The 26,419-nt window shown below is 39.1% G+C and overlaps 1 protein-coding gene across 13 annotated transcripts in view; it reads right to left on the bottom strand.

Annotated features, from left to right (window-relative positions):
• LOC131685972 (protein sprint) overlaps positions 1-26,419 on the bottom strand; it is a 78,111-nt gene that overhangs the window by 33,618 nt on the left and 18,074 nt on the right. For 11 of the 13 annotated variants that reach the window (XM_058970030.1, XM_058970020.1, XM_058970021.1 and 8 more), the window contains exons 4-9: positions 26,185-26,394; positions 25,303-26,126; positions 24,591-24,780; positions 24,281-24,526; positions 11,171-11,351; positions 10,531-11,108 (exon numbers count right to left, since the gene is read on the bottom strand). In XM_058970030.1, coding sequence (XP_058826013.1) covers positions 10,531-11,108; positions 11,171-11,351; positions 24,281-24,526; positions 24,591-24,780; positions 25,303-26,126; positions 26,185-26,394 — 2,229 coding nt within the window. Of the gene's footprint in view, positions 1-217; positions 332-10,530; positions 11,109-11,170; positions 11,352-24,280; positions 24,527-24,590; positions 24,781-25,302; positions 26,127-26,184; positions 26,395-26,419 lie in introns of those variants that run through there. The other 2 variants (XM_058970032.1, XM_058970034.1) reach the window with 2 other exon arrangements.

Here is a 26,419-nt window from a genome sequence, read left to right as displayed (position 1 = left end):
ATGGGACTAGTGCTTGTCTTGAAATGAAAAATGTGTATGGATAGAAAAAAGACAAACTGGCAACAACAACTATCGCCGCAAAAAACTAGTTTTTATTTCTTTGAATAACTATCTAATGGGAAAATTATTTAATTCGTTTCCTACTTCTCAATAACTGTCTTCAATGAAACATCCGAAAACTGCTTTCCGTGGATTTGACGATGCATTTAAACGTTACCATAGAGACATGCAACGTGCACTGCTGTTTATATTTTTATACACTTCCGCTTTCCTCCCAAGGCATGAAATTATTTGCCGAATAAGCATGGCCACCTAGACGTAAACGTATGAAATCCGAACAGAAAATATCGTCAGAAAAATCCCGCTCTAGCGGGCAATGACGCGCTGAATGGTAACGGGTCAAGTGCAGTCCTAATGTGTATAGGAAAACAAAACTAATCCCACTGTCAGCAGGCATCCACAACAAGGATGACGCGTTTATTTTCCAATTGAACTGCACTGGTGATGCAATGATTGATATTTGTTACGAATCTTTGCTGACATACTGCATTGATAAGCGCGCGTAGTACGATCGATCGGTGTTGTTTACTGTTTGTCTTAATAAATCCATTTGCTTTGAGCGTCGCGACGTCTGGTCGGTCAGATACAATCATAAATTGGTATTTAATTAGTTATTTGTTGTGGAAGTGCAGCGTCATGGTGGTAAAAAAATAACTTTTGTTTTGATGATTTATGTAGAACAGTTTGTGTTTCAAAACATCGAACCTCGTGGAAAAAATTAAAGGGCTGTATACAAGACACGACCAACGAACGTGATAGATCTTAGAAATAAAGTTCAACTTGCTATCAAATTAACCTAACAAATTTTTGAAACGACCGTCAATCCGGCGCCTATTTAGTCTGATGAGACGAAATCGAAACGCAAATTCCATAACTAATACTTTAATGTATTTTACGGGTTTTCGTACGTTATACACATATAAACGACTTTACTGTAATAAATATATTAGTTAGTGCAATGTGATAGACTTTAAGGACGCCTACAATAAACCGTATATTGGAAAGCTCTAACCCGATTGCTTCGCTATGTAAACACTCGACCCGAGTACCTCTTATAACTTGCACTTGCAAAGCGCAGTTGTCGTACTAGTCCTCGATGTTTTTTTTCCAGAAACTGTGTTCCATATGGAGATCCGGTGGCCTGATAAACATCCTAATACGTTAGTCGATTCGTTTGTGTCCCATTTCATTTACCACACACTAGCAACATTATACTACAAGGCTGGGAAACCGACCATCGTCCACAAGGCAATCATACACTCATCAGGACGCTTCTATTCTATTCTAACCCTTACACAGCCAGTATTGAAAAGCATCCTGGAAAACACTGCATTGATTCTGTAGTGTTTTTCTTGTCAATATTATTATTTGAAGCATATTTTGATATGCCGTAAATATTAAAATGACCAGGCCTACTGTGCAGAGTTGGGTTTGAAGATGTTTCTAAATTAGACGGCAATTAAATCATTCATGTAATGAACAATTTAATTAACGAGTTGTTTTGAAACTTAAATGAGGAAGAAACGAGGACAACCGTACCGACCGTTTCATTTTGAAGGGGATATAATAAATCGTTGGGAGTGACTTGGCTAAGAAGGTTAATGTCATTCCATTGGTCCTTTGGGATAGGACAGAGGTATTTACACCTTGTCCTGGCTAATAAGCCTAGGTTAAAGCGCCTTTACACGCTCTCATTATTTACCAGAACCAATTGAGATTGCAAAACGTTCATTGGAACAAAATGTTTGAAAATAAAATGATGTGCCACATTGAGCAATCTAAATTGATTCCCTCATGATGATCAATACTGACACCGGCCACGTCCGAATGCACATCTTCAGGGAAAAGATGAAATGTTAGTCCGATACTGACAGGTCTCGTACTCGATTGGAATGAAACGGATAGATAAATGGTAAACACACGATTTATATGACATGTTCATACACCAAAGATTCAGTGTCGGTATAATTCACAAGGTTTACTATTCCGCAAACATCGCTTTTCTGTGATATAGTTGAAATAAATAAACGGTTTTCCCGAAAGTTAGCAATTGGCAATATTTAAGCTCTTACGGCGGAAAGTAATAGTGTGCCACGATTTTTCACATATTTCATGTCATACTTACACCAGACACAGTGGATAATCAATGGATCAGGGCAATTATTGGTTAAAATTGGAAATTTTTTCTGCATGCCACAGAAAAAATATCGAACTCTAATTTCCTCTTCCTAGCAAATAAGTTACTAATGAGGAGAATTCGAGCATAAAGTGATAAGTTACTTTAAGCTTGTCCAGGCATGCCGCATACTCAGTTGATTCGCATTCGGTAAAAATGCCAAAAGATCTTGACTCATGCGGTTGAACACAAAGGGTAAAGTTGTTGGGAAACTCTTAGCTTGCTCATATGATCCAACTTCTCGCATCTTAAACTTTCTTCCCTCACATCCCTGCTTTTCCTTGAGTACTATCCCTAGTAACAATTGTGGTTTTAAGGTAGTTGAGTTGGACACCCTTGAAAGTAAAAGAATAACTACTTTTATAACCAAAATTACCAAATCCGTAACTCACACTTATTCACTGTAAAACTGTAAACTTTCACTGGTTATGCAGATACTATCTGGACGTCATTGTACATTCCCTTGGAACACTCGCGATTACTTTATAAACCACGATTGTTGACAAGAACAATTGATTAAGGTATGTCATAAGGCCTCATCACAAATACGAAATTCGTTCGAAAAATGCGGAGTCCTACTTGTAAGCAAAACCTTTATCCACAGATAGCTGCTTCAAAAAAAAAAACCTGTTCTAATCCACCTAACGGTGCATTTGTGCCTTTCTCATTTCTCTAAACTATGGCACGGAGGCTTTTTATGTTCAACATAATTGTGGAAATGTCCATTACATTCTTAGTACACTTTGCACTTATACACAAGATGATGGGGTTGATAGGGAGGGGTATGAGGGCTGGATGGGGTGGTGATCTAAGGGGTGATTTAAGGATATTTTTAAGGGAGGGGAGTGAACAGTAGAGGGGGGTGTAACCCCTCTCCTTAAACCATCAACTACGCTCCTATTAAAATCCAGAAACCTTATGCAAGTCAAAAAAAAATTAGGTTGACGTTTTTCAGAGTGATTGCATAACCTTTCTATATGAGAATTTTAATTTTTCCTATTGTTTATATGAGAAATTTCTGTGTGGCCGCACTCTGAAACCCGTAATTCCGGAACCAGAATTCCGACCGATCCAAAATTCAATAGCAGCCGATGGGAAGGTTGCACCTTTCATTTGAGACTAAGTTTGGGCAAATCGATCCAGCTATCTCTGAGAAAAATGAGTGACATTATTTGACACATACGCACATACATACACACATACATACATACACACATACACACACATACAGACTTTTTTCGATCTCGACGAACTGAGTCGAATGGGATATGACACTCGGCCCTCCGGGTCGGGATTAGGTTGACGTTTTTCAGAGTGATTGCATAACCTTTCTATATGAGAAAGGCAAAAAGAATACACGAAACAATCTCACCGGTATCCAGAACGCCAAACGTATACAACATCCCTTGCTCCAAAATCGATACCAGCGTCTGGGTGCAGATATCCATTGTAAACAGGACAGCTTCGTGATTTGAGTGTGTTCAGCGGATATAAACTCGTAGCCTTCCGTTCTCACAGAACACTACAACTTAGTAGCGCTCTTTCCGCTTGATTTTCCATTATGTGAGAATACAACAGCGATGAACCCGAATACGGAACTGAACTTCTTTCTATTATATCAGAAATAATCACACATATTATAGATTTTGAAAATCGATTAATGGAGACCAAAAAAATGAAAACTTTGACGGGAGTAAAAATTGTTTGCGTGCGCGTTCGTCTACGCTTGCTACGATCATACGCTTCTTCAAAAAGTAAATCATTCGCAACATTGCAGGTTAAGTGAACATGAAACGGAATAAAAGTCAAGGCCTACTTTGTCCAGCTCCAATTCTTTCATTGGTTACTTGATCCTAAAATAGCCTTATACTACGTTCACACTAGGAGTCAAAACGTGTTTTAACGCTATCTTGATGACATTTTTCTTGTTGCTAATTATTATAACATGTTTTAAGTCTGTAGTGTGAACATAGTATTATACCATGTTCACAATACAGAGTTAAAACACGTTAAAATTATTGGCAACAAGAAAAACGTCATCAAGACAGCGTTAAAACACGTTTTAACGGACCACTTCAACATGAACTGTGGTAATGCCGCACCTGTATTATTTGATTTTTTCCTCTGTTGTGGCTATCAGAATTGGGTCCAATTTACCTAAAACAAAGTGAAACAAACCTAAATACCTAAAACAAAGTGAAACAAACATTCAAAAATACTCGTCCAAACTAAATCTTGTGTGGTTGTGAAAATTTCCTGTCCGAAAAATTTGGAATGCGATGCAGATCGATCCATTACGGCGCTTTCTGACACTGCAGCTCTCTGGACAAGTTATCTTCGTAACTACATCATAGGAAACACTAAACATACCTTGATCCCTTCGTGATAAGTAGAGGAAACTTTTACAATTCACAGTTCCATGCATGTTTACATGCACTTCGGCAACACTATGGCATACGCAAAGATTTGTGTGCACTGTGTGAAATTGGTTGAAATGTGGTCAAAATTGAATAACCAACATTTCGAAGGCCTAATATTACAATATAGTCAAGCGTGCATGTGAAATAAATTATAGAGAGTAGGTTTTATTTCGGAAAAAAACAATGTAGGTAAGAATTTTCCTAATTTCCATGAAATAAAATAATGTACACATGCCAGTATAATTGACCATTTGTTTTCGTTCGTTTCTTACAGTGTGAATACATTTTGCACAAAATCAAATCCCATGGCCAACTAGCTATAGATTCGCTTGTTTGTTGATAGAAATGACATGACTTCCCTTGACGTCAAACTTGATGTCTAGGAGGCAAATTGAAAAGGGTACCAGACATACCAACTTTAGAGAATCGATGCGGTGGAAAATGATGAAATTTTGAAGTTGATTTTTCAAATTCAACTAAAGCCCAATGTTTAGTAGACTACATGAGCACTAACGGTAATATAGAACAGCAAGCATGAGCAATAGGCACCTTTTATATCTTTTCTGGAAAACTGCTCGTAACAAGCGATATGGACTACAGTGCTTCCTCGCAATGCAACTTCGACGATTTTGTCCGTCATAACTGGTCAGCTTAGGTATGATTAGGCTGACCAACTCTGACTAAAAACTCAATGCGAACTGTTTGTCTGAGCGAAGTGAACGATCACACTTCGTTGCGGTATAGTGTACGGTTTTTCCCGTCAGAGTTGATCAGCTTGACGTATGATGTTTCTACTGGGAAAATAATTGTTATTTGCAGATAACACTCCAGAAGTCGCGTAGTGCACTGAGTACATAGTGTTCTGAAATCCAGGTGAAATTGTCTTGGAGATTCATGTGGTTGCAAATATATACAATGACGCGTCAGCTGGAGGGATAAGGAAGAAAGCTTTTCTCTTGAATTCATAAGCCACTTAGCAAGCTTCGATAATAATGCATTATTGTTTCTAAAATTCAATGCGGTACGAGACCTTGTATTTTCACAGACTTCGATCCATACCAAGCGTAGAGCGATTTATACTTATTGAATGAAAGAGAATTGAATTGAACAGAGGACCTGGAATTGTCCAGATATCCTCGAATTCTCAAGAGATTAGCAAATCAAGTTCCAAATAAAATTTATGTTAGTTCCTTTATACGATTTTTGATGCAATTGGCCAATATTATTCCAGTTGAATCAGTAGGTGTCAGATATACGATATTTTCATACGACATGATGAAATATTCATGAGAACTAGATGGGATTCAACGCCTCTTGCTGGGCGAAATTACACACCTTGTTAAACAGATAGAGTTGCTTTGATGGAAACAGGAAGTTGTTGCAGTAGAGGATATCCCACATCCCACAGGTCCTGTTGATGCTCAACCACCCTTGAAGAAGGCCAACATAAGCTCGTCCATGGAAAAAAATCTGCATTTAAACGTTGGAAGAAATTTAGTTTTCGGTATTCCTCCACGAATGCATCAGTGACTTCTTGTGGATTATTAGTGGTGATGAAAAGCTTGGGGTTACCGTGTTACTGTGTTCTTTTCTCTGAAGCAGATTTATACGATTCCATATCTGTGCTTTCTATTTAGCTTCTGAAACAGGTAGATCGGGCTTCGTGGAACGACTAGAGGGCGGTTATTTTAGTGGAGTCGTCATGCACAATTTGTCATTTCTCTAGTCGAATTTTCACTTCTTCTGGGCTCTACCAAACAACTGCTTTGGGCCCTGGGTTCCCTCTGTCTCTAGAAATACTGGATTCGGCAGCATCTAACGCTCTTCCAATGAAATACTCAAATGCTTTAATTTGGCTGGGACGAATGGGACTGTTGGTTAGTTCTTCGTAGAGATTCAGACTCGCTGATGTTCCTGGTGTATCGATCCTAATCGTTGTCTGCTTAATCTGGAAGTGTTTTCCACATGAATTTAGCTGATATGCAGATTGATACGTCCAACGCTTGCGTGCATGCGGTGGAGAGAACAACTCGAGTATAGAAGCCATCGCTTAATATCACCCGTTCTCTGTTGACTAAAGCTTCCAGAATTGCGTTGACTCTTTTGAGAAGATGAGTGGTTTCGCGGGTTCTTCCAATAGGTATTTGAAATTATCAGCAACGTTTTCGTCTCTTGGTGGAAAGTATACTGAAACCACTATCAGTTTTGATCCTTCATCGCCAATTCCATCCCTTGTCTAGCATGGTTCTAGTAGGCGATGATACGCCTTACCCACCTAGTGGGTTAAGATATTGTAGTCTTTCGCATTAATTTCTTGTAGACAAATTTGCTGATACTTTTGAAGTAGGATGTGCAGCTCGTTTCGATGGCTTCTAATCCCGCTTAAGACGAATATGTTTGACGATGTTGACTTGTGAGATAGTTCACAAAACGATTACGTTGATCGATTCCACCATAATGGTCCAGTTCACGTATTATGCGTACGGCGCTATGTGGGGCTCACTTTCGTACCTAGCCACTAACGGAACTGTATCAAAGTATTTCTTCGTGGGGAACCTGATTGTACTTTGTCGCACCTCCTTTGTTTGCCCCCAAAATGTCCGTTATTACCGCGGCACCTCGCTAGATCCATTAAATTGCTCAAACTTTGAGCCATTTAGCTCCCGACCTTCCTCTTGAAAAGCACCATTATCTACATACTATGCGTAGTTTTGCTCCTCTGCGTACTTAAACCTGTTAGCTCCGAACGTCCACTCAGATAAACTCCGGAGATGAATTAACCCTGCTGCGACCAGAAGTATCCCGGGGAGGATTTTCTCACGATATCGTACTCTAGTTTATGCTACGGGGTGACCTGTAGGGTGCGCCTATCAGAACTATCAGCTCTGGTCACTGGTTCGTTGATGTCTTCTCCTTATCCTCTTCTGCTCCACTCCGTGCGACTAATCTTCTCCTTTAAACTTCTCTTATATGACATACTTTACGTTTAGAACCGAAACTCGCTTCAACCTTCCTCGAATCTGGGCAATCGCAAACCAGTGTAAGGTCAAGACGCGAGACCGAACTGATGTAGATACTTCCTAGAACAGCCGTGACCTGCTAGGAACTGCTTTAGATGAAAGTCTATCTCTCCGTGCCCACTATAACACATTCGTCTGCTCTCGTCCTTACCGTAATCCTTTTGCCACTTGACCATCGAGCCAGCTCTCGTCATCCTCTTCATACCCCTCGTTCTTTCTCGTTTATTACACTTGATAAGCTCAGCTAGGGTTATGCCGATAGGGATCATCCCGGACACATGCTGCCTCCCACAATATAGTTCTGTACGCACTCGCAGCTCGCACGGCCATGAGCCGGATCGCAATGTTCAGCTTATCTCGATTTCGCTTGGCCTTCAGCGCAGCGTCCCAGGCTTGAACAGCTTACCTCAGTATCAAAGCTCCTACATCAGCAAGAAAGCGCCTTATACTGCTTCTTTGACCACCAGCGTTCGGCACCATTCGAATCACCGAATTGGTTACCTTTTAATACACGTTTCGATGCTGTTGCTATGCCTGCGACAGGGATCTGAACCCACTGAAGCGCTTTGCAGTTGCTGACTGGCACCACTGCGGTTCAGAGGCGATCTAGCTGTAACTTGACTCGATTTATTCAGTTTTAGGATCTACTAGTGGTATCAATTAGCAGTATTTCCAAATCTTCCAGTGTTATAGTTAGAACGACGTCTTCAGCGAGCCCAACTGTCTCAACTCCTATAGGTAGCTTTAGTGCTAGAATGCCATTATGCTCCAAAGTATTGCGCCAACAGTGGACTTCTGCTTCTAATGTGAGTCGTAGACAAGCAATCGTTTTTTAAATAACTTTTCAGAATATTACGCAGATATTGAGGGACTCGCATGTTGTCCAAAATGCTGCTGTCGTTTCAACCGCGCAATACCGATTTTCCCTTCTTTTCTGCTCCCTCAACGATTATCCCGATTGCTTCTACCGTCGATGTTCTTTTCCGGGATACAAACTTGCTCCGTGGATATCGTCATCCCGTTAACTCCCGAGAGTATCCAGCAAATATGTGGGTATGCTTTGGACAGCACTTCCTGTTTTTGAACCTTCCAGGTATTTTTTCATCGCCGTCCTGAACATACCCGGGAATGCCAGGATTACATTTTTCAAATTTCATCTTCTTCTTCTTCTTCTTAGCTTCTGTTTGGCTTGTTTGTGAAACAAAGCCCAAAATAGCACAGCATATAAAGCTATATTGCCAGTTAATTTTCGTTTATAGTCCGATGGACTTTACTTTTTGTGACTAACCGACGATAAACTCGCAGCGCCACAAAATTGGTCCACCACAGAACGAGTAATTCGCCCAATCAAGGTAAAAAAGCGAATTATCTAGCACTCGGTGAGAACCAACATGTCGACACGTTGAAATTTTCACCGGAAGTGTCAAATTTCATCCGTGCCAGAAGATTTCTTCACTTAAAAACTCTTCGCCACCGTCAAAAGCTTGACGATGGGCACCTGCCTATCTCCGGCGTTTCTGCTCCTATTTCACCGTTCTCTCTCCGACAGAAGACCCTCCACTATTACATTCAACTTATCCGGACACATTTTGACCGACATCGATGGTCTTTTGATCTCTCGGCATATTTTTTCTCCAAACTCGTTCTCCGCTGCTTCTCACCAGATCTCATCCCCATTTATTTACTGGGTTGGTTAGTCTGCTCCGCTCTCCACCACCCAGACATTGAAATCTTCTCCGATGACAACCAACTTCGCCCAATCGTCTTGTCGGTTAGTCGTCCATCATCAGATTGTACTGTCCATCTTGACGGTGCGGAACAACTTTCAATGAAAACACTGTTGATTTGACACTCCATCTAAGGCGCTCGATTACTTCTTGGGCCCATACCATCCGCAACCCAGCGGACGCTTTCGGGAGGGACCCGATACGACTTTGCAATAATCGCAACGTCATACTTTTTATTGTCGTTTTTCACACCAGATACTGTGCGGCGTCACCGTGATTTAGATTCGCTTGGGTTATCTCCATTAGTGTTGATCTGCAATTGCCACAGACACTAACCACCAAAGATTTATTCGGCCTATTTCCAAACATCTACTAGCTACGACCATCGAAAGTCATACCGGCGCTTTCCTCATCCGTGTTACCAATAGTGCATCTCTTAAATCACATTGCAGCTTCAGAGTCCTTCTCCGCTCATCTTCTTTTGTAGAATTATCTTGGTTCCTGCACTATATTACTGTCTTGTGGGATAGATCCCTACGGTTGCTTTCTCGCTTAGCAACTTTCCGATTTTGAAGAATCTCTTGACCGCAGAATTCTCTGTCAGTTCGAATAGCATCTCGCCTTTCCGAGTGCGGTAGGTTTTCACCGCATTCTCCTTCCTATGCTACAACCCCCGATCAATTGTCTTTCCGAAGGGTGTCAGCCTATGTCATAAGAGTTGTTACCGTTTAACTTTAACTTTAACGAAAGTTGTAAGGAGTGTAAGCATTTGCATCGTAGACTGCGAACTATGCGATTTAATGGTAGATAATGATTTGATAATCGATTATAATGCTTTCGTACCGTCGATGTTCTTTTCCGCGCTTTCAAGCTCCCTTAGTTCCGCTGTTCAAAGCTTTCTCAACTATGTTTTAATTGTGGGTATCAGTGGTAGAATATGATGATGAGTTATGCTCCATCACCGACAATGCGGTAGACTTGGGTGGAACGCCCAACTCCTACCAGTAGAAGGCACAAGATTCTTCACATTTCCATTCAATCATGCTCATAGGAACTTCCAATTTCAATTTGCCGAAAAAAACCAACAAAATCGATACAGAACAAACAATTTAGCAAACAATACATACCCTCTGTTTAACATCCTGCTCGATCGAGGCCCACATCAGCGGAGACTGAGCATCAAAACCGGACAGCAGCTGCTTCGGAGGTTCCGAATGCCTCTGATTACTGGCAAGAGCAGTTGACCTGCGCAGAGGACTTCTCCGTACAATACTATTCAGAACATCAGCCGGATCGGCATAAAATGGACTGTCCTGTTTGGCTGAACCAGTGTTGCTGCTGCAATTGTTCAACGGTGGTGTTTCCGTTCTAATTTTTCCGTGGACATCACTGCCATTCACTTCACATCGATTGACAACATTCGGAAAACAAAGCCCCATTCGATAGCGCGGCTCCAGCATTGGATTATGTAGTGGCTTTTCCGTGGGTGTCGCAGCAGGCGTAAACGTTTTCAGCACGTTGCGATGGTGCAACTCAGTCGGGGTGCTGCGATCACTACTCGCATCTCTATGCTGTCGGAGCTGAATTACATTGTCGGTGCTGAACGAAGACATCAGGGACGTTTTCGACTGCTCGTGGAACGTTGGATTGTACGGTGTAGGTGGTTCAGTCAGTGAGTGGTTAAACTGTTCGTGGCTCACAATGCCTGGAAAGGATGGAAGCAGGTGTCAATGAGATTTACGTCAACAAGAACTCACTAGAGCAAACCTGGCGATAACAGTTCCACCGGCTTCTCCAGAATGGTGGGTTTGAAGGTTGATACTTTGTCCAGTTTAATCAGGGTTGTATTTCCATTGTTATCCTGTGTCCAGATATCCTCATAATCGCTAATTTTATCTCCTAAATTACTGCGGCAGTAGACGGATGGTGACTCCAGAATGTCAGACTCCTGCGAATAAATAGAAAATATAAATTAGTTTGTGTGGCTACTTGGTGTTTGTGGGAAACAGCAAATTTCTTTCAACTCGATCAAATGCTTGCTTGACCATTCGGTCGTTAATAAATAGAACAGCATCAAATATATTCCTACACCCATACTCATACTCTTGACAGTAAACGATTTATATTATTCACATAAAAGTTGTAAAGAAAGAGGCTTAGACAGGAGCCCTGGGGGAGGCCCCAGGTATGGCGCCAGGTGAAAAATATATTTGCTATTCAGAAAATAAATTAAGCAAAAATTGTAAGTAGTCTCCCCCTTGGTATACAAGAACACTGATCTCTTCTTTGTGAGCATAGAAAATTTGAATTTCGTTTATGAGTAACACATGGAAATCGTTCTTTTTTTGCCTTTGTGGAAACCAAACTTTGTATCTGACAGATAGCCATTCGCTTCGACCCAATTGTTTAGGCGGAACAGGATCATTTCCACGAACAATTCCTGTATACACTACTATATTCCAATTGGGCGATAAGAGTTGTGATCGGAGACTGATTGTCTTGGTTCGTACGCAGCATCGTAAAAAGACGCAACGCGCTAGGTCTTCTATTACTGAACAGAATCCGGGTGAACCTTCTTGGCGCAATCGAATATCCAACAATGTGTACTCAAATTAGCCCCTAAATTGAACTTGATAAGCAACAATTTCAATGCCTCTTGCTGAGACAAGGTTACCTCGATAAAAAGAATAGTATTTGATCCCAAGAGAGCATTGTTTCGCAGTAATCCTCTCGATTCAAGCAAATGGTATAAAATTCGACGAAAGTGAGATCTTTGTCTGGAGTTTCACCTATTGCAAATGCGTCACATTTCAAATTATTTATTAAAATGTCGAAAGAACCTGTTTTCGGGAGAATGCTTCTACAATCTCATTGTAGAACAGTAATCAAATTCGTAACTTCGTTAGATGACATAGCAGTTGAAGGGTACGAATAGCAGCCAACTGCTTCAAAAGTGTTCTCACTAGAGAAAGAAAAGTTATCAGAAGGCTTTTAGGAGAATCAGTAACACTGAAATCTGTGAAAATTTTACCCACGATGTCAGAAAATATCATTAGTCCAGTACTGTGCTGAGTACATGTTTGCAATAGGCGTACACTTGGAGTTTTTGATGTAACTGGGTACTCTTTCTTGGAATTCAAATTACCAAGTTCATGATCGACTTACGATGGCTTTAAGGCAGCATTTCCAATGTTGTTGTTCGGCACCTTGGGGCTCTTACTAGACAATCTAGAGGAGGAAATATTTTTTTCTCTTCCACGACGCGCTTCCAAAAACATCAAATGTTACCTCTTGTGCGTAAACAAAATCAGGCTCGTTGATTTGCATTTCTAAAGGAACAGGTGCCAAAGCATTCAACATTTCTGCGAAAGATCGCTTGGAGCATTACTCAAGGGATTGCTTAAGTTTCTTCCAGTGCAGGTTGTATGCAAGACACGATGTAAGTTCATGAGGACTGTCCCCATAGCAAATACACTTTTCGGTATCCTTATTGCAGCAATCATGCATCATGCTGCTTCCCACATTTACCGCAACGTGTTTCATTACTACAGTGCTCGGCCCAGTTCGTGACGAGTGGTACAAACAATTGGACAGGTCTTTCCAGGAAACCTTTTCAGCGTAACGCAGTTAACGCAGGTAACGAGTTCGATTTAACATATTCTCAGAATACAATTGCTTGCAATCTAGCACCTTCACGCCTGGAATTAAGAGATTTTTAATTCGACCTACCGCATCCCTCAGCAGGTACTCACAAGTGAGGCTCGTCTCGAATACTACGCCATTTACTTCCACGTTACGTGCTGGGACATATACTCTATAATCCGACGTAAAGCGACCATTGCCGTGTAGTGCACAGTCAAAAACAAAAATGCCAAAGTAGGGAGAGGGCGAGTACAAGAAAATCTTATACAATCTTACTGCTCTTTGCAAAATCTGCAAAAATGAACGAAGACATCAGCGACGGAAGCGGTTAAGATTTGAACGCATATAATTCAGTTTTTTCAAGGTAAATTTTTGTAAATGTTTACACGTATTACACACATACTACTACAAAAATGTAATAAAAAATACCTCCACTTTTCATACATAAGGTCATCCATATTTCTTGTTGGATAAAACACTTCTACGGATGAGATCATCCTCGGTTTATTTACAATACACCAATAAAATTGGTTTGAAAAATCTTAATAAAATACCGAAAAAAACAAAACCCACCTAAAAGGCTCAATGAAAATATAAACCTTAAACAGCTTTTTTTCGGCTTTCTGTTTTTCAAAATGCCGTGTGGTGTCGGGCTAATTTTTTTTTGCATCAATTCAGCCAAAAATAGATCCTCTAGGAACCTGCTCCCATGTCGTAAGAGGCGACTAACAACATGCTATGTCACGGTTTTGATTCGCGCCGAAGACTTAACCTGGACGGACCTTAAGTTATTGCATCATAGCCTTTATCCATTCTATATTGAGTAAATCACTGACATATAGTCACCTTTTCTACACTAAGTAACAACATGTATTAATATACCTACTCTTCCACGCCAAGGTATAACTTCGAAAGCTTTGGTTTAAAAGCCGTATTTAAAAAAAATGCAAGCTTTCAAGTAGGAAATCTTTTTGAATTGGCCTAAGATGAAACTGTCGAATTAAACAAAAAGTTTTTTGTGTGGCAAGCAATCTGTAGATATGTCAAAATAAGCCAAATCCGACAAATCTACATTGACGAATATCTCCAAAAGTAACTTCTTGAGGTCTCATGAAGGTCTGACACTAGCTTTGTACTGCTTTTAATTTAAAATGAAAAGACAAAGCGCGTGAGTACTTAGTAAAATCACAATATCTACCAAGATATATCCTGATTCATTTCTCTACCTACTAAGACCAATCCTATCCTGCGACACTTGTGGATGATGCAGAGAATTCCTCGGTCATAATAGTCACAAGTGTTGAACTAACATTCCTTCCCATCCAAAAATTGTATGGGCGTGGCCATCTACGTTATTGATCATACTATAGTATTAGTGTTTTTAGGTTGCACGTTGAGTATAATGTACTACTCCCACGTATCATACAATTGGTTCAATATGCAATTTCAACAGGCTTTGATCAATCACGGGAACCTCACGGGCGGTCAACTAAGCTAAGCTTCGGATTTTCAATATGGTACCCTTATCCTTTAATGGGCGGTGTTATATGCTTTTTCACAAAAGCAATCAAGTTTATGAGTTTTTCTCGATATTGAACCTGTTTTTGACAACGTGTCTTTCGAATCCATTTTGGAAGCAACAAGGGGTCATGGAGTATCTTCATATATCAAGAACTGGATACACGCAATGCTTAGCAACCGGCATCTGTGCACATCGTTAAGACAAGTAGTCAGGGTCGCCGAGAGGGGAGGGGGACGGGGTGTTTTCCCCCGGGCCCGAAGTTGTGGAGGGGGCCCGGAATTTTAACAGAAGGAACGATTCTGTTAAATATTAGTTCAATAACAATTTATTGGAAAATTCATTTTTTATTTAAATATGCCAACCCGAAAGTTTTTGTCATCTTTAACTGACTTTCTCAGTTTAAAGAAACTTTCCCATTTTTCTCTAGTTTCATATTAGCATTTTCTGTTTCTTTTTCCATTTCGTCTAGGTTTTGCATTCTTTCTATTTTCTGCATTCAATCTTATTTAACTTTTTTTGTATATTTTGCCCCATATTTTCGTTTTTCTATTTTTACCAATCCAATCCCTGTTAAAACCTGTCCCAGTTTTGCACTTGTATTTTGTATTTTATTTGCCCTTTTTTTTAATCTTTTCACGTTTTTTTTCCATTTTATCTATCGTTTTATTCGTTTCTTTTGTATTTGTTTGTTCAACTGATTTCATTATATTTATATAATTTATTTAACTAAACTTTTATTTTCTATTACTTCCTCGTAATTTTTCATATCTCCCAATTAACTTGTGTTATTATTTCTCTATCCGCCTTTTTTCTTTTTTAGGTTTCTCTCATAGCGCAATAATTTTTTTTCTATTTCTTTCATTTTAATTTTTTTGTGTTGTGAAATTTTCTGTTCTTCATTTATCAGATTTGAAATATCTGCTTTTCTTTGGTATGCAATTTTTTTCAATATTCTCCCATTTATGTTTATTCGTATGTTCAATTTTCTGTAGTATTTTCCTTTTTACTCATTTAAACAATTTTGAATTCCAGATTTTCTTTTCTTTTTACTTCTTTCATTTGAATATTTTTCTATTATTTTGTTATGCTATTTGTTTTTTTAATGTTTTAAATTTTACATTTCATAAATTTTCATTTTTTCCCACTTTCACTTTATATAGATTTATTTATATTTAACCCATTATTTTTTAAGTTTTTTCTTTCTTTTTTTTCTTTGTGGTAATACTCCTGTTTTTATTTCTTCTAGGATTTTCATTTTTACCCATTTAAACCATTTTGATTCTACATGTTTTCTATGATTTCACTTTTGTCTGTTTTTGGGCTATTTCACTTGTTCCTGTTTTCTATTTTTTCTTCAATCTATACCATCCAATTATTCCCATTTATTTTTCTTTCTTGAAAAAAATAACAGCCATTTTTAGATTTTTCGCAGTTATTTTATTTTTATATTTTTATTCCATTCTTGTACATTATTATTTCTTCTATTCTAAAACATTTTTAACATTTTCCCATTTTCTTGTTTTTATTCTTTTTATTTTTTTAAATTTGCTACTATTTTTTACAGTTCAAAAATTTTGTATAGTTTTTATTTTTACGTTTAACTCAGTGGATCCACTTTGTTAATTTCAATATTTGTTTATTGTTGTCTTGTTTTTATATTTTTTGTTGTATTCATTTTTTTTCTTTTGCCAATTATACTGCTCTCCATGTTCATGATGTTTTATTTTTCATTTTGTTACTTACTCGTTTTTCATTATTTTACCTATTTTGCAATATTTTTCTAATTTTCATAATTTCTTTCGTTTAGTTAAGTATTTTCATTTTTTTTAAATTTTCCATTGCCTTAATTTTTTCCATTTTCTGTTGTTTATCCGTTTTAGATTTTTTCTATTAGGTAGGTTTTTGACTATTTGCATTAATTTTTTCCGTTATTTTATGTTTCATTTTGTAGCTTTCTTGTTTTGTTCCATTTCATCTATTTATTAGTTTTTCCTCGTTTGTTACTTTTTTTGTATTCTCTCGCCATTTGTGACAAGTTTTAATTATGAGTTGTTCAATAATATTGCACCAAATATATAAATGAAAAAATCGCCTGAACCAGTTTCCCCTGAAACCAAAAAAAAAGTCAGTAACACTATCGAACAAATGAGAAGTTGTATTTTCAGAAACTGGCAATGTTATAGCGCACCGACTTGGCCGAATGTGGTGTTTCGTTTCTAGTTGCAACCAGACTGGAATAAAACCATACAATACCGACATCCTGATGAATATGCAAATATTGATAAATTGGCTTCTTTCAAAGCCACTAAAAATTTCGTAGACATTTAAAATTTGCGATCAAAATTTGGTCGACCTAAACTTGACGCATTTCTTTCCACAATGTTCTACAAATCCGCAAATCCCTCATTTGCCTGCGCACAGAAAGATGCTTTTTCTATTTGACATTTGCTCTTCAGTTATAAAAATGTCAACCAAACAAACGGAGCAACACAGAGAAATTTTGCTCGCGCATAGCCTGAATCCAAATTACTTGCACGCCAAGTTAGCGAAACCGTTAAAAGTGACCAAACCAACTGTCACCAATGTAATGGCAACCGGAAGGAACAGTGGTCGATATTTTCAAGCATATGAAGCTGTCGAAGTTCACACAGAAATATCTGGTTTGGCAGGCTTCCTGTACCTGTGGTTTGAAAGGCGACATTTTCATTGCGACTGAGCCCGTCAATAAGGAAATTTATGTGAAAGAGTGCATGAAAAACGTCTGCTACATTTCACGAAGCAATACGATTATTCAACGCTATTCTGATCGGATTTGAATAATGCCATTATGGAAAAGAGGACACGTAGTAGTATAACGCCTATAAGATTCTATGGGGGCCCAAGGACAAGAACTCTCCCAACACGCTTGCGCTCGGCCCAATTGAGGACTATTGATCCATCGTCAAGTGGAGCCTGAATAAGACCCCAGGAACTACAGAACTTTATGGCAGTAATTAAAAGACGCTCAACCGAAAGTTTAGCTTAGCACTTTCTGTGTTTTATGCTATATGAACTTATGATGGAGGGGGCCCTACAATGATACATTGATGAAGGGGGCCCTTATGCTGGACCCCCCGGGCCCGTAATTTCTCTCTACAGCCCTGCAAGTAGTGATAAAGAAACTGAGTGTCTGCCAATGTTCTCAAGGTGGTGTGCTGTCCCCACTTATACAGAACCTTGTCGCCGATGGTTTGTTGCGGAAACTAAACGAGCTTTGGTTCCCGGTATATAGTTCCGCCGATGATTATCATATAATGCTCACCGGTATTTGCATTAACACACTTTTTGATTTAATGCAACAAGCCTTATGTGTTGCTGAGTAATGGTGTCTTCATGTTGGACTATCAGTTAATTCAAATAAAGCATCAATTATTTTTGTGATCTTTGTGAATCTGATTACAAAACTTCAAATCATTTCATATGTAACTGCTCTGCAGTAATTCAATTTCGTATCCGGATTTTTGGATCTCCATAGATATATTTATATACCTTAGATACCATAGATAGTAACCATATACCATAGATATATACCATGTGAAGTAAATTTAAGTCCTATTAGTCGTTCGGTTTCTCATCTTGCATTCCTGCTACCTTGTGTGCAAAACGTGAACAAACAATAAGTGACAATGCCAAGCCGGTTTATTACCCGATTCGGTTGAACTGTGTTGCTGTTGACATTTCGAAATGTTCAGTAAAACCATTGATTCGTAAAGTGGAGCAATTGTTGAAGGTGAACATGAAGCTCAACATAACAGAAGTTAATACTGTGCAATTCTACCATCTACGTCATGAGGCACGTTCAACATGTTCATATTCAAAAACATTAACCAAGTAGAATCATTTGCTACGCAAAACAACTTGAAGAACGTCGAATGTAATGACATTTTATACAGCATCCCAACATACATAGACAATGACACTATTGAAGTTAAGCTACATGACCTGGCACCACCTACTAATCTCGCCACTATCAAACAACTCATGTCAAAATACGGTGACGTGCAAACCATTAAAGAAGATATTTGGAGAACCTTCTTCCCAGGTCTCCGCAACGAAGTTCGTGGGGTGAGAATGCGTCCGACAAAACCTATCCCCTCATATCTGACCATCAAATACAAGTCCCAAAGTGCTACAAATAATCAGCGAACATTGGTCACGCACCCAGGGCAGATTTCTACGTGCCACGGAAAACCTTGCTCGGAGGTTGCTGAATAAATTCCATCTGTAATGACCAAGACCGGTACACAGTCGTCGTATGCTAAACCACGACCGGTTGTTATACCAACGACTGCGAACCGTGCATTAATAGTTAATTAACTCAACAACGATCGAGCTCGGTACCACTGAATCAACTGCCTTTCTATGCTATATTTAATTGAAACACAAAGTGTGTTTTAGTTTTAGGGATTTAGCGTCAAGCCGGCGCTAATCTATTCCGACAAAAAGTTAAGGTCGGTTTCTGATGAGACGAAGTCGAAACGCACCCGTGACTAACAACTGCCGTTACTTATAGCGAAGTTAAAACGATTACAACAAATGCTTCCAAACCAAAAGCAACACCACCACAAAAGAATCGAGTCCGATAAAGACCGATCTATAACCGCGACCCGTAAAAATAAGAACAACCAGATCGTGAGCAACATGAATGCCGTACCGATGAAAAAAAGGACGTGAACGAAAACGCGAGAGAAAGCGGACTGAATGACCCTCAAGGGGTGGCAGACAGCGCAGCTAATATTTCGCTGCCAATGAAGATCTCAACAGGCAGCAGCAAGCTCCGACAACAAGATCCGATGGACAGGTATTTTTAAAACTAACTTTTATTTTTCACATTTTTTCTATTCGTCAAGCCAACGGAATTGCTTCCTGCGATTTTTTACGTGAGAATATCGTCTGTATATACCATCACGAGACGTCGAAATTGATGGTGTTATTACTAAATCGAGTTTCCTGATCAAGACTTAGTTAATTATGGGATGGTCGCTTTAAAGATACCATACTTAAAGATGCAAAGATACTTGACGTAAAGCTTTTAAAACTTTGCGAGTATTATTTGAATTGCCAGTGATATGACACTAATCAATATTCTTTATTACCTTAGAAAAAATATTGGTTAGAAAGGATACGGATACCCGATTTACAGCGTTCTTGTTGCGACGGAGGAGATGTCCCCTTTAGAAGAATATGACTTCACCTCTAGCTTGCTTCTGGAAGCAGCCGAGCGGATCGAATGGTTTGAAATGGAATGGAAGTAAATCGCTTCAAATAATTACTAAAACGTAGAAGGGGAAATCGCAATAAACTACAATTCTGCGAATTTATGTCGTGCCAAAAAATCTAGTTATTGGAGAAACTTCGTTGAAGGCTTGTCTAGAGCAACACCTATGAGTACTCTTTGGAACACGGCCAGCAGAATGAGGAATAGTAATGTCATTGAATTCTCGAAACGAGAATTTTTTATTTTGCCAGAAAAGTATGAATGCACAGGAAATAATTTGCAAGTAACAATTTTATAGATTCCCTTTATCCCTTGAGAATACTGTAAATTTCAATTGTACTCCTGTCATGCAATAACAATGTTCCTGACAGAAGTAAATTTAACTTGATGAAGAATCTACCTGGCCTGGCAAAAATACAAGTTAACAGTTTCCTTGAGCAGAATATGGAGTACCCCCGTGACTGGAGACCAGTAAAAGTTATCGCCATTTCTAAATCGAGAAAACCAGTCTCCGATCATAACTCATATCGTCCGATCGTAATGCCATCCGGCAACACGAAATTGTTAAAGAAAATTATCCTACAACGTCACTACAATTAAATAGTAGTTGATGACGTGGCTTCTGTTACAAGATCCAACTATACATTTACAAAGCCCATTACAAGATAGCTTGAATAATTTATCCATGTTGACTTTGAAGCTGGGTGTGTTCACTACGAAGAAAACAAAGTTGGTCGTTTTTTCAAGGAAGTGTGATCCAGTACAGCATCAGCTTCAGTTGGTTGGAAGAAGGATAGTCCAGGTCCTGACTTTCAAGTACGTCGGAGTTTGGAGACCACATTAGGTATCTAATACCGAAGTGCCAACAATATCATTAATAAATTATAACAAATACTCCATCGTTGTTTACGAATCAGGTTGCGCCTTGGGTGGATCACATATGCTCACTTCGTGTGATGTCTAGGCTCATGTCTAATCATTATACTTATACAATGTTATGCAATACTTTAAGAACCCTGTTTGGTTGAGCGAAACCGAGGCAAATTGTTTTGCAAAAAATTGTCGGTACACTCATGCACGCAGAAAAAAAATCAGTAAAAATAAACAAATTTTGGTTTTAATTAACAATTTTCCCGTTTGATATAGTGACAAATAAGATTCAGGTTTGATTTAATCAATAATGATGCTTGAAATTACCAACAAATTAATTTGTTGGCTTTTCAATAGTTTCAACAAATATTTCGTTTGAAACAACAAAATCGTGATAAGTTTAACAGAACAAACAGGTTCGAAGAAACAAAAAAAAATAGTATTAACCAAAGGAGAGAACAACTCAAATTTAGTTAAAATCAAACAAATTTGTTGGTTTTTAACAACGCGAACAATTAGATCTAACTAATTTTATATTGTTTCTGCAATGTTTATATTTAAAATGCAAGCAGAAGTATTTGTTGAACTAAACCAAATACGTGCTTTCGAGAAATGCCCATATCAGTTTGAAACAGTCATTCGTCAAATTTGAAATTCAACTAAACGTTTTATTGTTTCAAAAAGGCCCGATTCTTCTGAGTGTGATAAATGGTTGATTCATTTTTGTTTTTGCTATCAGCCGAGGCGGTTTTGTCTCCAGTAAAACAAAAAGCCTATAACAGCAGCTCATGATCACCAAGGTGTCAAAAGACGGTCAGACGCGATGTTGGATTCTGCGATTAACCGCTATTGCGATTCCTCCGCTGAATCCAACAATTCGATCAAATCGATCAGTAACAAAATTAGAGTTACTCTTCAATTTTATACTTGGTTTAAAAAAGTTGCGGTCACTACGGCAATATGCATATAATGTACTCTCAGGAAGTTGAAAAAATCGTCTTCGCACGTTATTAATGAACGGGCATTCCAATTTAATAAATTTAAATGATTATTTAAAATCATTATTAAACACGCAGTTTGAAAATTTTCAAATATGGAGGTAGAATTTAGCATTGCAGTCATCAATTGAAACATCGATTGTTGCAAAAAATCAAACCTAGATCGGTTGGAGCACAGGAAGCGTTGTGTGAAAATCAAATTGGAGGTGTGGTAGTCATCGTTCTTTTAGCCGTGGTTCGTTCTTAGCAGTGTTACCTGCCACTGAAGCATAAAATGACACACCATTGTAGGATGGTGAGATGGAGATAGAAGGTTCTTGTATAGGTTGAGAAGTTGTATTTCTATTTTGAAGCGAATTAATACGTTCAAACATGTTTTCTTGAAGTGTACCTGAAGAAATGGGTAACTTTTTTATTTGGTGCTTTGTACGAGAATTTATAATTTTTTATCGAATAAGACATGCCCAGTAATTCGATTTATGGTTTCCGCTACAATTGGCGCATTTGAAGCTTTCTGTAGTTTCTTTCACAGGACAAGAATCCTTTTTGTGCGAATTATCATACATTTGGAATTACACCAAAAACTAGGCCGTAATAAAAGAGACTAATCGAGACTACCAGCTCACGAAGAAATACTCTTAATTCTATGGTACATCGTGTACAAGATTTTTTGAAGTAATAGAGGAAGAAGGGTCTCTCAGTTTTGCCAACCTTGACAAACAAATCTGATGATCGGGCTTTCTATCAGGCTCATAAAATTACTAGTATTTCTCATTTCAAGGGTCGTTGCTAGCTAGATCGTAAAATTGCTAGCTCATTTCTAGAATCGTTGCTACATGCTTCTATTATTGTTTATTAGCAAAAATGTGTAAAGATTTTTAAATCATGTAACGCCACCGAAATTGGAAGAAACCAGCGCGTTGAACTTTCTCCACAGTCAAGGATCTGTTCGAGTTTGGTGAACCATCACACAAATTTGCACCAAAAGTCTCACGATCTACAATTTTATGACTTGACTCCTGTTGTTCATTAAGACTATTTTTCGTCAGATGAATTATTTTAATGCATCTATAAAAAAAAAATAAATAAATCACTGCCTTTAGAAAGATTAACTGATCATCCCCTAAGCATTCTGTTGTAGATTTAATTTCTATTAGAACTGATTCTGGACCATGGACCGTGTTTATAAAGCGTAAATTGAAAACGATAACGCGATTCTCATATTCAAATGAGATTATTAATGTTAATAATGATACAAAAATCGTCGTTGGTAGTATTCGATAAACCGACGGGATTGATTCTTGTGAGCTTTTTATGTGAGAATATGGAGTGTACATACCATCAAGGGACGTTGAAATTAACGGTGTTATAACCGAATCGAGTTTGGCTATTGATGACTTCTTGGTTGTCGCCTTAATAATACCATAATTAAAGAGGTAAAGATACTTGATTGCAAGCTTCCTAAAATTGTATTATTTCAAGTGTAAATGATATAGTACTAATCGTTATTCATCATTGTGTCCTAACAAAGAATATTGGTTAGAAAAATACGAGTGCCTAGTTTCCAGCCCCCTTGCTGCGACGAAGAAGCTGTCCCCTTTAGAATCATTATCGCCATTTCAAAACTGATAAAACCAGCCTCCGATCATAACTCGTATCGCCCGATTAGAATGCCATCCGACATCAGCAAATTGTTTGGAGAATTATCCTACGCCGTCTCGATAATTGACTTGCAGATGATGACGTGATTTCTGTTACAGGCTACCCAACTAAACACTTACAAAGACCATTACAATATAGCATGGATAGTTTATTAATTTGGACTTTGAACCTGAGCACCAATTTCACTACGAACAAATCAAAGTTTGTCGTTTTTTTTCAAGGAAGCGTGATCCAGTGCAGCATCAGCTTCAGTTGGTTGGTAGAAAGATAGCCCAGGTCTTGACTTTCAAATACCTCGGGGTTTGGAGACCACTTTATGTATCTCATATCGAAGTGCCAACAACAGAACTAATAAATTAGAACAAATATAATATCGCGGTATACGAATCGCCTCAGGTTGCGCCTTAGGTGGATCACATATGCTCACTGGAGATATCTAGCTGGCACATTTATAAACAAACGTTGTCTGCCATACAATGTTCTCCACTGACGAGTCTCCAATCGATGAGTCAACTTATTTCAACAATAATATTTCAATTTCAATCAATCTTGATAACCTGCCTAGGTCTACAAAGCCAAACTGGTTCAAAGAGTTTGATAGAAGTCGGGACTTCATTCGTATGATTTCTAGGCTCATGTCTAATCATTATATCTTAGATGCGCATCTCCCCGGTATTTGGCTCACAGAGGGTAATCATTGCGCTCACGGAGAGGGATACCACGACATTGAGCATGTTGCTTGGTAGTGGACTGAATATCGTAATAGTTACTATTTAAATCTAAATGAATGAAACTGCAATTCAAATAACATCCTCAATACCGCTCTCTTCCTTTGTCGATTTCCAGTTCGTAAATGTAGGTAAATTATTTATAGGCAGGTCTGCCAGATTGGCTAGTTTAAAATAATGTTAAACAACCCCACAAACCTGATAGTGTTTCGATTCCTTCCGCTTGCTTCTTCTACTGGTACGGCTGGTATGATGGATCACGGTGGAACTCGAATCCGTTTTGCTACTCTTCCGGAACGCCAACCCATTCCCGGGATGACTAAGAGGCGATTGAATTGCCATAAAATTATTATCGGAATCCGAAAACCGATCATCCAGTTCCTGGTTTTTCATTACCGCACCCGGCATATGACACTCTCCGTCCGGTGGTAGACGTTTCTGAAACTAAAACGTTGACGATTAGGAACAATATTCACTTTTGTGCCAAAACGCTATCGTGTTTAGTTACTGTTGCAAAATTTTTATTGCTTTCATTCGGAGAGACCAATTCGATGATTTGTGCATTGGTGTGATTGTCGACACAGAATGTCACCGTCGTGGTTACGGTGATATTGTTGGAGAATGACTGGTTGGGATCGTTTGGAGTACTTACAGCACTGGGAGGCTTGAGACGCCTTGCTGGCGGTGCCGGAGGACTTCTGTGAAAAAAAACAGAAAACTCGAATGGTTCAAAATTGATTCGGAACTTCAGCATGGTTCGTTCGGTATTGTTATTCACTTTGGACACCGACCAACATCATTAGAATCCGATCGCAACGCAAAATGAACCCTATACAAATCGCTGATACTCCCTGTTCCGCTGCACGGCCGTGAGATATGGTCGTTTAAAGAGACAAACTATCGAGTGCTCGGTGCGTGTGAGAGTAGAATTCTTGAATTTCCGACGGCACAATAAAGAATGGCGCAGACAACAAGTTGCGCAAAGTATACTAACATGCTGATACGATTTTTTCAGTCAGTTCCCTCTCGATGCTCGCATTGAAATCTTTCTTCTAAACTAGTTAGCGATGTGCAATTCGAAATGATTAAAATTTAAAATTTCGAAATTCCGATTCCTGGGCTTTGCAAATAGTAACTTTTAGCGAGCGACAAACCTGAATTCTCTACTGTGTTGGTCGTAACCTGAAGTGATCAACTTCAACCGACATCCAAACACCTACCGAATCGGTTTAATGTTCAGCGTATTCGGCGGCGTCGGTCGTGGTGTTTTCAACTGACGTTCCAACGTACTAGATCCGGTGGATTCATTCAACTTTGACTCATGACTGCTGCTGCTGTTGTTGTTGGCAAACAGATTGGCATTGAAAATTTCGATCTGTTTCTCGACATCATAGGAAGCCACCGTCGGTGAGGGCAATGACCGTTTCGACTTAAACGTGCTGGTTTTACCAATGATTCCCGTTTGGTTGGGATCGGTAGGCGAGCACACCACGGCACTGTCGATCGATTCCGGACTTAGAAGCTGCTGGCCATGACCGACAGTGAAACTGCTCAGCGTAGATATCGTATCGGTCGGTGTCTCTCCTGGACCCATATTGTTTGCGTTGTTGTCATGACCGAATGAGTTTAAACTGGGCACGTTCTTATTATTAAAGGTTAGACCAATGCCACTCGAGTGGGTTGCGTCCGAGGGCGTGTTTAAATGACTAGAGTTGGCCGATAGCAGAGTTCTAGGTTTTGGCGATGCCATCGGATAACGCCAAAACTCCTGTCCCAGGAGAGCCAGGGACGAAAGTTGTTGTCGATTTTTCGCTTCTCTTAGTGCTTTCGGTAGACACAGCTGAACCGGAAGCTCATCACAACACTGAGAATAGTGAGCTATGAGCGAAGGAATGGAATCGAATTTGAACCGAGAGCTTTCCAGGCTTAGCAATCCTTCGTTGGATTGGATAAGATAGTGTTCTATGTACGGACCACAATCCAGTGGAAGACGTACGGAGACTGCCATCGTTTTGGCCTGACTTGATCCTCGTACGATAAAGTTCTGGAATAAAAAACAGGGATTAGCATACAATTAGGATTGAGTAAGAAAAAGTAGTTACCCCTTCTTCTTTTCCTTGTAATAAATGCACAGCACCAGAACGTTGGATTCCTGGTAGGAACCATACTGGATGAGTTCTCAGTAAACGCTCGACCAATCCTAGAACACATGCTGGGCTGCGAGAGTTGTCCGACACTTGCGATTCACTCGAAGTTTCCTCGCCTTCCGCCAGTATGCCGCCTTCGGAGCTGGAAACTAGTGATGTTTGAGACTGGAAAGAAATACACACTCCATTA

The sequence above is a fragment of the Topomyia yanbarensis genome, chromosome 2 (assembly GCF_030247195.1).
Source record: "Topomyia yanbarensis strain Yona2022 chromosome 2, ASM3024719v1, whole genome shotgun sequence".
Taxonomy (NCBI): Eukaryota; Metazoa; Arthropoda; class Insecta; order Diptera; family Culicidae; genus Topomyia; species Topomyia yanbarensis.
This window is presented reverse-complemented; position numbering and strand designations above follow the sequence as displayed.